This window comes from Chiloscyllium punctatum, chromosome 35 (genome assembly GCF_047496795.1).
Source record: "Chiloscyllium punctatum isolate Juve2018m chromosome 35, sChiPun1.3, whole genome shotgun sequence".
NCBI classification, from domain to species: domain Eukaryota; kingdom Metazoa; phylum Chordata; class Chondrichthyes; order Orectolobiformes; family Hemiscylliidae; genus Chiloscyllium; species Chiloscyllium punctatum.
The window spans coordinates 10755758-10770601 of NC_092773.1; the positions used below are offsets into that span (position 1 = coordinate 10755758).

General features: G+C 41.5%; 1 protein-coding gene across 1 annotated transcript in view; it reads right to left on the reverse strand.

Moving 5' to 3' along the window:
- Nucleotides 1–14844, reverse strand: part of LOC140459643 (glutamine--fructose-6-phosphate aminotransferase [isomerizing] 1) — a 79119-nt gene that overhangs the window by 42722 nt on the left and 21553 nt on the right. The window contains exons 3-7 of the mRNA XM_072553956.1: nucleotides 14664–14771; nucleotides 10344–10469; nucleotides 5836–5894; nucleotides 4565–4699; nucleotides 2934–2995 (exon numbers count right to left, since the gene is read on the reverse strand). Of these exons, the coding sequence (XP_072410057.1) occupies nucleotides 2934–2995; nucleotides 4565–4699; nucleotides 5836–5894; nucleotides 10344–10469; nucleotides 14664–14771 (490 nt within the window). The remainder of the gene's footprint in view (nucleotides 1–2933; nucleotides 2996–4564; nucleotides 4700–5835; nucleotides 5895–10343; nucleotides 10470–14663; nucleotides 14772–14844) is intronic.

Here is a 14844-nt window from a genome sequence, read left to right on the forward strand (position 1 = left end):
ACACCCATTCCCCTACATTTACCCTGCACCTAACACTATGGGCAATTTAGCATAGCCAATTCACCTAACCTGCACATTTTTGGAGTGTGGGAGGAAACCGGAGCTCCCGGAGGAAACCCACGCAGACACGGGGACAATATGCAAACTCCACACAGTCAGTTGCCAGAGGTGGGAATTGAACCTGGGTCTCTGGCGCTGTGAGGCAGCAGTGCTCACGACTGTGCCACCCTGCTGCCCACTAATACTGGAACCAGCACCACTTTGCATGGCTAACAAACAAGACTGCAGAAACATGTAGCATTTCCCGTCTTCATGGTGCACTATTTTGATTAAAAGTGGCATGTAAACCGAATTCAAACCAAACAGAGATGCATCAAATGGCACAAATTCAGCAAAATGGGCTCTTGAAGTTCTCAATGAATGTCTGTGGGTTTCAAATAGTTTCAGCACATTTAAATGAATCCTGTTAACTTTGAATTAAATGCAGAGCAAGTTTACTTAAATGATAGAACGCTTTAATTGGAATCTTAACGTTGACTGTTGACCCTGAAGAAAACTGAGCACAAAGTTCAGTTAAACAAAGACTCTTTCATGGTTATCCTGGCTAATTAAGTACAGATGTATTTCTGTAACTCTAATGGGAACAATAACTTAAATAAAAAATGGCGATTAGTTAGAATGCCTCAAGTAATGCTTTAGAATATAACGAGTACAGGGGTTTGAACAGTGACATTTGTTCTTAAGATAATGGAACTAAACAATAAAGGGGACAGAAGATGACAAGCCCTAGGCAATGTGCAGAAAAAGACTGATAAAATGCAATTGAGATGACTCTTGCAGGTTTGTTACAGTATCCATCATTTCAAAACTAAACCAATTGTTCAGAAATCTCAGCATTTCATTTTTACTGCCAATCAGATCAGCAGTTCAAGCCTCAGGGTGGGCAAGAGAGGTCACATTCTCTCAATGAAACACATAAGCTGCACAAGGGATGAAAAGTCAGTAATGAGGCTAAGCTGTCTGCCTCTCATTTGATAATTTCCATTCTCAACACTGGACCCACAAGTAAGATTTAACACAAATACAAAAACAGTTTTATGTTGTTTATGTAAGAGCTTTGACCAGTTCAGAGACTATATCAGCCACTAATGACACTAATAAACCAACTGTCAATGCATTATTTCAGAAGCCAAACCGTAACTTTTTAGAGACTGACTTTCAAAGAGTTATCAAAGCTGGTATTACCCAACAGAAGACGACAGTATAAATCGGAATAAGCTAGTAGACACAGAAATTAGAAGATAATGCCTCAACAACTAACAAAAATGCTTCCTTCTCTCTGAAAACAATTTCCAAACTCACAACCACGACCATCTGGGAAGACAAGGACAGCAGGTAGCCACTCACCAACCTGACTTGGAAATTTAACAATATCCCTTCAGTATCACTAGGTCAAGGTCCTGGAATTCTCTCCCTCAGGGTATTTTGGGTACACCTACAACATGCAGTTCAAGAAGGCAACTCAAAACCGCCCTCTCAAGGGGCAACTAAGGATGAATAACAAAAGCCAGCCCAGCCAGTACTGCCCACTTTCCCTGAAGAAATAAAATAATAAATTATACCAGAGCCTGAACATTTTGAAGTCCACACACATGTCAACAGGTTGTTAATCTAGAATAACTGCTGTGTTTCTACTCATTTGTTTTACTTATTATTATGTGTTGTATCAACTGAAAACCAAAAAGGACAATGAACTGAAATTGCACTGAAACTCTGTACACTCACATTAAAGAATTAAAGAGTAAGTGTTTGATCACTACTAATCCACTTGCTCACAGAGGATTTGTCATGATATTCATGTTTGGTACGAACTATTAATGCAAAGCTCCATGAAGCGGACTCAAATTCGTGACGCGTTCTGCTTCAGAAACCAAGCTATTTTCTCTTGTTTGTGATAAATCACACTGATCGGTCACCTGAGCTTGAAATTAGGCAATTGCTGTGACATTTTATCCTTTGGTTATTTGAGTGAGCCAACTATTGATGCAGGCCACAGCTGCTTCAAGCCTATTCCCTTGATAGTCTTCCACTGACTGTTGCGTTCTTTGCTGCATTTACAACTGAGCAGATGTTGAACTCGTTTTGCACCTCACTGGTTCCCAATGGTCATTCTACAACAATATTATCACCTTCGTAATTTGACTCAGGTCTTTTTAAGACAACAAGGGCCACGTTATCTAGTGAAGCAATAAAACTAGTGACATGAACATTAATGCCAGCCCAGTTGCTTACAAGACGAATTATAAAGTAAAATACATAAAGTGTGCTCCTCGATCTACAAAGTCACACATCTGATTATCGCTCGTGATTGCAAATGGACTGGGAGACCTGCATAAAAGCAAGATCCTGAAATTAAAGCAGAAATTGCTGGAGAAACTCGGCACTGTGGAGAGAGAAAGAAAATGAACATTATGAGTCCGGTGTGACCCTTCTTTCGAAGACTTTGGGAGACTTCTTCCATTTTTTCAAACCTCTCCAAAAGTAAGGTGAAAAAAAAAGTTCCTCTGTTGCTTTCTTAGAATTTTTTTTTCGCAACAACGCAAGGGATCCATTTTCACTTTGCCTCTTGCTCTGAAGTTTTTGTGGACTGCGGCATCCTTAAATGCCCACCGAGAAACAGTGGTCCACAGCTTTGTCATTTCAGGAGGAATGGCAAAGCTGCTGGGATTTACCGGTGACCGATCAATTTCATCTTACCAGCCAAACATAAATCAATGCTTTCCATTCAGTGAAGAAGCTGCATCCAACTCTCAGTGCCTTCTGCTTCATGCCCCAGGAGTTAGAATTATAAACATGTAACATGCAGAAACTTAGTTGTCCCATGAGGATGGACAGAAAAATACATCATGGACACAATGTCCTTATCTACATACCTAGTGCAAACTGCTTCACCTGGATAATGGATACTCTTCAAGACCAGAGCAAAAGCACCTTCCTGGGTTTAAAAACAGAAGTATATCAGTGTGAGAGCAAGCATCACATCAAACTCATTCAAAACCAGAAACAGCAACTGCCTAATATTGTACAGCCCTGCACTTTTCCTCTTTGCTCTTCCAAATTGACAAAACATTCCACTCAAAGGGTGAAACCCAAATGATGACACCCTCTCCGGCAGTTAACTGGGTTCAGCAGGTGGTTTCGGGTGGTGCTGCACATTAAATAAAATAAAACACAAAGTATGCTTTGTACTCATTGCCTGACAGACAAGGCAGCACCCAAGTACACAGGGGACACTGGAAACCTCTTTGAACAGGTCATGGCAGTGTCTCAATCGAGGGATTCCAAACTTATTACAAACCTCCCAAGGGAATTTCAAATAGCTCACAAAGATCAGATGAATTCCAAGCACTAAGTCACAGACCATGCATTCAAATGATTGCTACTTCAAACTTGCAATAAACGAAAACAAAGAATTTAATTCAGCCGATGATTTTCTTTCCCCAGCAGCGCAAGTTGGCTACTTTCATGCCAAGGTTTTTGGACACCGTGTGAACTTTATGCCACATGACAAAAGGATACAGCAATCACAACACTAATAAACCAAAGTGACAGAGGGGAATATTCTATCAGGTGAAATAGTCTGCAACTGTTCTTGATTCCATTTTAAAACAAAGGAGAAAGACTCACTACTTTGCATAGGATTAAAAACCAACTGGTGAACAGCTCATAGACTTGAAGTACATACAGATAGTGTTTGCATGATAAGTTGAAGGTATAGCAGAGAAATTCACGTGGGCGCTAAAACACCTGCAACGCTAGCCTTTTCATGGCTTTCAAAATATAAAGTTCAATTCGTGTTTTTCAGCTTGTTCAAGGAGCAGGACAATCAGTGCTCATGTTATCTTGCCTTGTAGCTGCAACAATTTCAAGAGCTCCCTGGTCACACCATACTGAAGAGCTTGAAGCAAAACAGCTGCATTACAGTCACAAGTGAAGTCAAAAAACATTGATTATCAGGAGTGCTGTTCAAAGAGGTGATTGGACCCTTTGAACAAGAAGCAAACCAAAAGATCAAGTTGCGAGCCATGACTTTGTTTAGCCATTGTTCAACAGTTGGAAAGGAGCAGGTTGCCTTATTCAACCTCAGGATTCGTAAAATCACTTAAGAGGTCATGAATTAATTTTATCTGCTATTTTGTCACAAAGCAGAGCTGTGACTTAAGCATTGCAACATTTCTTAGACGTCACTGAGAGGAACAACTAATTGGCTATTTTTGATTCAAGGATGCCAGAATTTCATTCATGTATCCTGTGACCTTTTGGTTCACTTGTGCAGGAATAATTCCTTCAAAACACTGCACTTGGAAGGAGGCAGTTTGCCACTGATGTTAAATTTAAATACAAATCATGTCCCTGTCTCTGGAGTGAGACAAGCACTCACAATCTTCTGCTTCAGAGATGATAGTTAGACTCATACTGAGACAAAGTTGAGATGGGGTAATGTACATTATGACAAACGCGAAACTTTCATTTCCCAATTAAAAAATTCAGGGTGAAATATTACCAGTTGCTGAATGACCCTCTCCACCAGGGTGGCAAAGCTGATGTCGTCACTCTCACGATTATCATACATGTATTTGACCAGCTTCGCAATGGATTCTGTGTCAGTGTCAGATTCAAATTCGTAACCTTTACTTTCCTGTAAGAAAGACAGAGCTCTCTGAAGAGAAGCTGACACAGGCTCACCAACAACAATTCAGGTCTTGCCGTCAATACAGACTGTGCATTATGCCTGTGCTGGCTCCTGAACAGGAGTTACATTTTTCGTCAATAAACACAGCATAAAGGACAGAGTGGTGGTGTAGAACATCGACATATCATATCAGAAGACCAATTAGCACAGGGTAATGTCCTCTGCTGACTTCCAAACGTGGGCTCAGTTGGGCCAATCCACAATGCATGTTCAGGGTCGTGTTGCTTCCAGGATGTTGTGATAGGTCCTCGGGAAGGTCACCCATTAAATCAACAGAAAGGCTGAGTGTGATTTGTCAAGTTCATCATGTCGGATGTGGAACCATTCAGACTCTCTGGAGGGAAAAAGCTGGTCTGTTATGTAGCAAGTGACACCTATGGCAATGACAGCCAGTTACCATTGTTCTCCCATTACAAGCAGGTACCTTGTATCAAAGCCAGGGGCTGGAATTATTTTATTCCTGTTTGTTCTTGGGATGTGAGCTTTACTGTGAATTTGTTGTAGGAGAAAGTGAGGATTGCAGATGCTGGAGATCAGAGCTGAAAATGTGTTGCTGGAAAAGCGCAGCAGGTCAGGCAGCATCCAAGGAGCAGGAGAATCGACGTTTCGGGCATAAGCCCTTCTTCAGGATTCCTGAAGAAGGGCTTATGCCCGAAACGTCGATTCTCCTGTTCCTTGGATGCTGCCTGACCTGCTGCGCTTTTCCAGCAACACATTTTCAGCGGTGAATTTGTTGTACCTGAGTAGGCAGCAGTGAGCTGACACTAACATTGCCATGTTAGAATGCAGGTCAGCATTTACCACATTGCTGTGATTCTTGGGTCATATGTCAGTAGGATTGGGCAAGGATTGCTGATTCCCTCCCTTGAAATTATGAGTCAAGCAGATGAGTTTTTAAAAATATGGCAATTCAATGACTGTTAATAAGCCCAGCATTTAATTCTAGATCTGTTAATTAATTCAATTTTTCATAGCTGCAGTGTGGCATGTGAACTCATGTCCAGCCCTTTTGGTAACAGTCTCCTCAATGCTTCTGTTTTCTCTTTCAGGCCATAAATGCAACAAAAGCACGACATACGCACCAGGAATTTCTTCAGGTCCTTGTAGTTTGTAATGATGCCATTGTGGATGACAACAAACTCTGAAAGAAAGAATACAGGTATCACACAATCACAGCTTTTTCTGTGAACTTCATTATTTCAACAAATGCAGAGAAAAACCAGGAACTGATGGATTATGGTGTAAGATGGGAAGGCGCTCCCTGGAACCTATAGTTCAGGACACAGGGACTCAGCACTAAGAGAACTTTGAAATAATTATGACGAGGCAACATGAATTACATTGAGAACTGCAGTACTCAATGGGGAACATCTATGAATCTATTTTATATGGAATCAGGGCAGGACTTAGATACTTAATGTTAAGGTTCTGGGGAATGTTGCTGAACAAAGAGAACTTGGAGTGCACATTCATAGTTCCTCGAAAGTGGAGTCACAGGTAGCTAGGATAGTGAAGGAGACATTTGGACACGACTTTATTGGTCAGAGCAGTGAGTACAGGAGTTGGGAGGTCATGTTGCAGCTGTACTGGACAGTGGTTAGGCAACTTTTGGAAAACTGCATACAGTCCTGGTCTCCCTCCTCCAAGAAGGGTGTTGTGAAACATGAAAGGTTCAGAAAAGATTTACAAGGATGTTGCCAGGGTTGGAGGGTTTTGAGTTATAGGGAGAAGCTGGATAGGTTGGGCCTGCACTACCTGGGGCATTGGAGGCTCAAGGGTGACATTCTCGAGGTTTATAAAATCATAAGGGGCATAGATAGGATAATTACAGATGGCCTTTTCCCCCAGGGTGGGGGAGTCCAGAACTAGAGGATATAGGTTTAGGGTGAGAAGGGCAAAATTTAAAAGGGACTTGGGGGCAACCTTTTCACACAGAGGGTGGTGTGTGCATGGAAAGAGCCACCAGAGGAAGTGGTGGAAGCTAGGACAATTACAACATTTAAAAGACATTTGGATCAGTGTCGGAATAATTATGGTTTTGGGGGATATGAACCAAGTGCTGGCAAATGGGACTAGATTAATTTAGGATATCTGGTCGGTATGGACAATTGGACCGAAGGGTCTGTTTCTGTGCTGTACATCTCTATGACTATGGCTCTTTGACTCACAGAAAACACTGAACAGAGTTCAATTCGAGAGAAAGCTATTTAAGTGGAAGGAATTGAAGAAAATTTACTGCCTGAGTTTGCAGGTTGGTGAGATAGAAGCTGAGACACAGCACAAATTTTGGTCTAAAAACTGAAAGAACTGCAGACAGTGGAAACCAAAACCAGAAATTGTTGGAAAGGCTCAGTCAGTCTGGCAGCATCTGTGGAGGGAAACTGGTGTGAACAATTCAGGCTCAGTGACCCTTTCTCTGCAGATGCTGCCTGACCTGCTGAGCCTTTCAAGAGATGTGAATCTGTCCTCCAAAGGGAAGGATGTAAGTAGTAATGGCTCACTAGGATCTATACTTTACCATGGTTTCAACTGTTCACTGTGCTAGTTATAGAGATGTACAGCATCGAAATAGATTCTTCGGTCCAACTCATCCATACTGAACAGATATCCTACATTAATCTAGTTCCATTTGCTAGCATTTGGCCCATATCCTTTTAAACCCTTCTTATTCATATACCCATCCAGATGCCTTTTAAATGTTGGAATTGTATCAGCCTCCACCACTTCCTCTGGCAGCTCATTCCATACACACACCAACCCTCTGCGTGAAAAAGTTGCCCCTGAGGCCTCTTTTATATCTTTCCCCTTTCACCCTAAACCTATGCCCTCTAGTTCTGGACTGCCCCACCCCAGGAAAAAGACCTTGTCCACTTACCCGATCCATGCACCTCATGACTCTATAAACCTCTATCAGGTCACACCTCAGCCTCTGACGCTCCAGGGAAAACAGCCCTAGCCAATCCCTTTGGCTCAACCACTCTAGCCCTGGCACCATCCTTGAAAATGATTTTCTGAACCCTTGCAGGTTTCACAACATCCTTCCGATAGGAGGGAGACCAGAAATGCACATAATGTTCCAAAAGTGGCCGAAATAATAACCTGTACGGCTGCAACATGACCTCCCAACTCCTATACTCAATGCTCTGTTTAATAAAGGAAAGCATACCAAATGTCTTCTTCACTGTCCTACCTACCTATGACTCCACTTTAAAGGAACTATGAACCTACACTCCAAGGTCTCTTTGTTCAGCAACACTCCCTACCTAGAACCTTAACATCAAGGTCATACCATTGAATACAATTATATCCTGTCTATAATGAGGCAAACAGAACTGTACAAAGTACTCAAATTGCGACCTAACGCATGATTTACAACCTCCCTGCTGTTATATGCTGTGTCTCAGTTAATAAAGGAAAAGATTTTGTGTACCAACTTAGCAAATGCACTGAATAGTCCTTCTATTTTGTGGGCTATGTGGAAGTTCACTCCATGATCCCACATGTCCTCTATGTTTCTCTGCATTCTCCCATTCACTGTGTATTCCTTTGCCAGTTTGACCTTCCTCAAATGCATCACCTCACATTTCTCCAGGATGAATTCGCTGCTGTCCTGCTCTCCTGAGCAGTCTATTGATACATTGCTGCAGTCTCCAACACTCCTCCTCACAATCAACCACATGGACAACTTTTAATATCATCTGCAATCTTCTTGATCATGCTCCTTCTGTTTGTGTCCAATCTGTCAATGTGTCTAAGAAAAAGCAGAGAACGTAGTACTACGCCCTGTGACCTTCCAACTGGCAACACCTGCCAACAATTACTCTTTGCTTATTGCCACTGAGACAATTTGGTTCCCAGCTGCAGTTCACCAGGATCCCCTTGGGGTTTTTGTTTTAAGCTAGTCTGCCATGGGGGGCTCTGGTCAAAATCTGCACAACGACTTGAACTGAATCACCCTCGTCAATCCTGTTATTTCTTCAAAAAATATTCAATCAAAGCAGTCATACATAAGCATCCTTAAAAAGATCTTTGCTAATTGGTTAATCTATGTGTATCCGTCTGAGGGACAGAAGTGGTTCCAATACTTTGCATATTCCAAGGTTAAACCAAATGACCTGTCTTTATTGAGTTTGATCTCTTGCTCCCTTTTTAAAATCCTTTAGCAGCACACCAGTGCCAAGTGAGGAAGGGAGAATGATGGTGAGATGTTATGCTGCTTTCTCCCTGGCTTATTCTAACAGTCTGGCCCTGGTGCTAACGATGTGCATTTCCAATGATACTAGCACTACAACTGAGGGTACAATAATGATACTTCCTCTCCCTCATCGGTTGTTATGTTCAATAATTTGCACTCCTCTGCCTCAGAGACGATGTCTGCATTGCTCCCTGATTTGTGAAGTGCATTCATTAATGACAAAGTTGGTAGCAAAATGGTACTGTCACTGATGATCTCGAGACCCAGGAAGGTGCTCTGAGGGCAGAAAAGTTCAGATCACATTACAGTAGCTGGTGGAATTCTAATTTAGGCCCTCACAAAATCTGGAATACAAAGTCAGCCTCAGGAACGATAACCATGACGATCATCATCAATTGTCAAAAAAAAACCACCTGGTTCACTCACGTCCTTCAGGGAAGGAAAGCTGCTGTCCTGACTCAGTCTGGCCTACATGAGACTCCAGGCCCACAGTAACGTAGCTGACTCTTAACTGTCCTCTGAAATGGTTTAACAAGCCACTCAGTTCAAGGGTATTTAGGGATGGGTAACTATTTCTGCCCTTATCAACAGCACAGTAAAAACTGAACAACGATATCAACAGCTTCTGCCTGCTGGTTCTTTTGAGTTTGTTATGGATTCTGTCCTTTATTTAGATATTCCCTTGTTGTATTGACGAAATATCCATGAGTTCACCATGATGTTGTTTGCCAATATTCTTACATATCCTCTCCCTGCTTTGGTAATTTTCATTTTGACTTCACCCTCCACTTCTAACACTCATCTCGAGCTTTCAGTAATTCTCAATGTCTGATGGAAAATTTCCTTTACTGTCTTATTTTAACCTGTCAGCTCACTCAAAACTTGGCCAAACCACCTTTTTTTGGCTTGGTGACAGAATATTTATTCTGAATGTGTTGAATCTCCTCTTTGAATGCCTCCCAGTGCCCCACACAATTTACTTTCAAACAGCTGTTTACAGTCCACTTCTACAAAAATGCTCCTCACATTAATAAAATTGCCCTTACCCCACTTAAGACCTCTAACTCCTGTTCTCTCTCTATCCCTGCACACAATTATGCTAAAATTAAAATAAATTGAATTATGACCACTACGAATGAAATGCTCCCCAGTGCCACTCTTTCAACCCACACTGCTTCACGGTCTAAAATAAAGGAAAAACAAGTGTGACCTCTCAAGTTGGATTGCTACATACCTTCTTCTCTCACAAAGATGCAGAAACATAACAAGGGTTACCTTGAAAGACACAGCAGAAAAATCATGACTTCCCACTTTACCAACATTATCACACTAACTCTCACACACTAACAGGTCATAGTCAAGACTACTTAACAATTCAGACAAAACAAAACATACCATTGTTCTTGTCAGATCGTTGTGGATGACTGTTGACCGAGCTTGGGACACCATGAGTTGCCCAACGTGTGTGCGCAATGCCAAGATGCACTTCGAAATCAATGTCAAAATCAATGGAATCTTGCTCTGCAAAAGATGAAACACTGGCATAGTCAAAACCATTGTGAACTATTTACGGCACAGAGAATCGACTGCGGGTTATCACAACATCTTTGTCAATCACCTTACAGCTACAGCCTCAAAGCTTTGGTTGTGGCAATTGGGAGATATCAAACATGTGACCAGGCATTCAGAAAAACAAATTTTAAAAAAACATGTAATGCTGATTAGTAAGAAACCAGAGAACTGAGGGAAAGTTTAGTTACCAGCAAATTACGACTAAATAAAATGAAAATGTTGGAATCTGATAGAATAAAAATTGCAAAAAACATAAAAAGACAGCAAAAGATTCTCCAAGAAAGGACAAACTGGCAAAAAGTGAATGTTAGTTTCTCAAAGGGTGAGAATGGGGAATGAATGATGAGAAACATGGAAATGGCAGACAGTTTGAACAAGTGAGTCTGCAATCAAGGCAGAAGAAACAAAAGCACCCAAAAAATGTGCAATACCAGGAGGCAAAAGGGAAAGACAGAGGAATCCCAATGAAAAACATACTTTGAAAACTGATGGGTTGAAAGGCTGATGACCAGCCCCTGCTTCCCCCAATCTAATGATCTGCACTTTGGGTCTGAAAGGATGTGGCTGCAGATATACTGGATGCATTCGCTCGAGATATTTTTCAACCTGTTCAAGATGTGTCAATTCGGACCTTTAGAAATATTAGGAAGTCTGTTCAGTTCTCAGCACAGACTTCTAGTTCCAGAAACTGTGCCACTTTCAGACATCAGAATCCAGGCAGAAAATTAGTGGGAAAGCTGGATTTGAACCAAGACCTTCTGGTCCAGCTGTATGGACCAACTGGTCAAACATACATAATGAGGAAAAGGCCAGAATCCATGACGGAGGCAATATTATGGATGTCTCGAATCAAAGACAGAAAGAGCTAGAGAACCTCAGCATGTCTATCTGCATCTGTGGAGAAAGAAACAGAGTTTCAAATCTGGTATGACTTCTCCTCTGTGTTTCCTTCCAGCTCCACAGCATTTCGCCTTCATTTCTCAATATCCATGACTTGGATGAAGCGATTGAGTATATTGCAAGCAATTTCCTGACTATTCTCAGATAGCAAGTGAGCAAGCTATGAGGAAGAAACAAGAGGTCTGAAAAGTGGTATAGATAGGTAAAGTGAATGAACAAAAATTTGACACATCTTGTTCTGTGGAAAAATTCACGTTTTCTAGTTTGGCACTAAGAATAGAGAGAGACAATATTACTTAGTTGGAGAAAAACTGCAAAGTGCTTTGGTATATGGGGATCAGGGTATCCCAGTTTATGAATCACGAAGAGTTAGCATACAGGCACAACAAGGAAAACTTGGTCTTCAATCCAGGAGGAACCAAAGATACAAGTAGTGAAGTTCTGTTACAGCTTTGTAGGGGAGATGACACCTGAAGGATCACAAGTTTTGATCTGGTCATTTCAGGAGCGAAATACTTGCTTTGAAAACAGTTTCAGACCAGGTTCATTAGCTAATTCCTAGGATGAAACAGTTCTCTATGAGCAAAAGATTAAGCAGGATATACTTAGTGATGTTTCAAACAACATTGTTCAAAATTTAAGACTGAGGGTCTTGACGGGACAGATGCTGCCAGGATGCTTCCCTTCACAGGGGTACAGAATCAAGTTTAAAAATAAGGGATCACTGATCTGAGATGCAGATGAGGAAGAATTGTCTCAAACGGTGACAACCTTGGCTACCACTTCCATGCACACCAGTGAAGGATGGGCCATTGAATCTATTCAAGGATAACATGAAAATATATTTGATTGGCAAGGGCTTGTAGTGACAGACAGTAAAGTGTGGCGTAGGCCAGATTCAGGTCAGCTACAATCTGAATGAATGGTGGAGCAGGCTTAATGGCCAAATGGCCTTCTCTAGCTCCTGTTTCTCAGGAACTGCTGAAGACAACATCTGACCCGAGGGATCCTTGAACATTTCCTTCGAGATTTATTTATTGCTTTGAAAGCAGTCGAAGGTGGGTTCAGATTCTAATGTCTCTCATCTCAGCCTTCCCAGGTTGGTGGCTGTGTTTTCTGAGCTCAGTTCAGAGAGAGTTTGTGCTTCAAACGATTTTATTACATCATAATGGAAAATTCTCTAATTGCTTAAGCTACCATGGGTATAATGAAAAAATAAACTCTGCATGGTCTAAATGTTATTTTGATTTGCGTAAGTTGACAACAAATTATGGACAGTGAATATCATTAATGGCAGGCAGGAAGAGAAAAGGTTCCTTGTCAGCTGTGCGATGTAGAGGATATTGGAACCTCTAGCATAATTATCCATAGCTCCAGAGTACAGCATGTTTATTCAGAGGAACAAGGAATCAAAGCTTTCTGCCTTGTATCCAGCAGGACTGGGGGAACAAGAAACCAAATTTTGAAAGGGAATGCATGAGAAAAGGGTGCTGATGTGGGCCATGCCTGGCATGGAGATGCAGGAAGATCTTAGCAGGCTGATTAATCTCAGACAAAGCAATTGAACTCATTGCATTTCCATGGCATAGTGTCTTTTCAGCCTTGTTTAGCCAAGTATAGGTCACTGCTATAAACAGGACAAATTTCTGCACAGATTTTGACTTAATCATTTGCTGCAAGAAATTTGCTTGAAAGCTTTCATTTGCATTCCTTCCCATAATTCAAACAGTTGCTTAACGCCCCGAAAATTAAAATTAACAGTCTGATCTGTTTAGCAGGACATTTCCTGACTGGTGGGAGAATCACTGCTGCTTTGTTGCTGAGAGACTTATGTGACAAACAGCTCAGTTTTGTACTTAAGGGTGTAAGTTTGGTTCTCAAGCAAATCATCTCAGAAGATGATTGCCTCAATCTCTTAAAGATATCCCTGCGTCACAACTTAATTTCTTCTCACTTCTTGCTCTGTCATGGATGAAAATATTGTGTCTATATCCCCTGTTCTGGTTTTTGAATGAAATGCTTTGGGGGAAACAACCTACCTAAGATCCTCCCTTAAGCATACTTATTGTATAATTGTTTTTGATATCTGAACCTCATTCCAATTTGATCTTCTCCAGGATGTGTCGCGAGCAGTTGTTTGATACCTGGGGTGTGTATCACTCTTCTGTGTGTCAGAATACCAATTAAATTCACGCAGGGCATTAAACTGGAGAATGATCAGGTCCTTATCTGGCATCCACACACCAATGCTTTCTGCCAAGAGTCACTGTTAATCAGGAAAGAGAGTTGAAGGCTGCGTACTTCCAAAGAGCAGGTTGTACAGGTGCTACGCTGGCTGCAACTAGTTAACTAAGCCAACGTGGTTCATGGTGTCACTTTGCTTTGGACAAAAATCAAGAAAGACTTGCATTTATATCCTGCTTTTCATAACAATTGGACATTTCAAAGCTCTTTCCAGTCAGTGAAGTACTTCTGAAGTGCAGACACAGTTATACAGCAGGATATGATGCTGTCATGGATGGGTCAGTACCAGGTTGAGCAGAGCTTTTTTCTGGCAAATAGCAACCGTGAAAGCAAATGCAGCTTGATACCTTGTCAAAGGTGTCCTGTGTTTCAGCTTAAGCATCTTTACCTCTCACTTGTCATTTTTTTTCATGTGACAATATGCAGAAGAATGAGCATCAATATTTGCAGTTATTGCCTGCCCTTTAATTTCAGGTATTCCAGCGCCACGCTTTCAACTCTGATTTGCAGCATGTGTAGTCCTCATTTTCTCCTCCTCCTTTAACTTTAAGGTATTGTCGAATTGATACAATCAAACAGTCTTTTGTCCTTGACTTTGGGTAATGAACGAGAACTGTTTGAAATAACCTCAAAACTGGCCTGTGGACGATGACTGAAGGAGTAGCGCTCCGAAAGCTAGTACTTCCAGATAAACCTGTTGGGCTATAATCTAATGTTGTGTGATTTTTAACTGTGTCATTACAAAGAGCAGAGTGGTCCACTTTGGAACAAATGGGAAAACCTCTAATATATGGTGAAGGGCGCCAAGCAAAAGCCATTGATGATGTATTGGTAAGGCATCACACTTGTTAGTCTCTGAAATGTTTGAGTTAATCTTGTCATTGATGGTGTGACAGCCATGCTTCACTGTGCACCACTATAGTCAGAAACCCTTCTGTCACAGACCAAGCCAACACTGTTTGAGATTATCGGACACCATCTACACGCTAAAAGACCTACTTTCAATTTCATCCTCCAAGGCTTTGACCTTTCCACTCTTCTTGATCAGATGGATCTGACGTGCATTATTCTCCCAGTTCTTGTCATTTCCACCATCGATTCCAACACCTGGCAAAAGGCAAAAAAAAACTGCTCAGAATATGGCAGAGAAACAAACTCAGAAGCAGCTGAAGAACCAAAT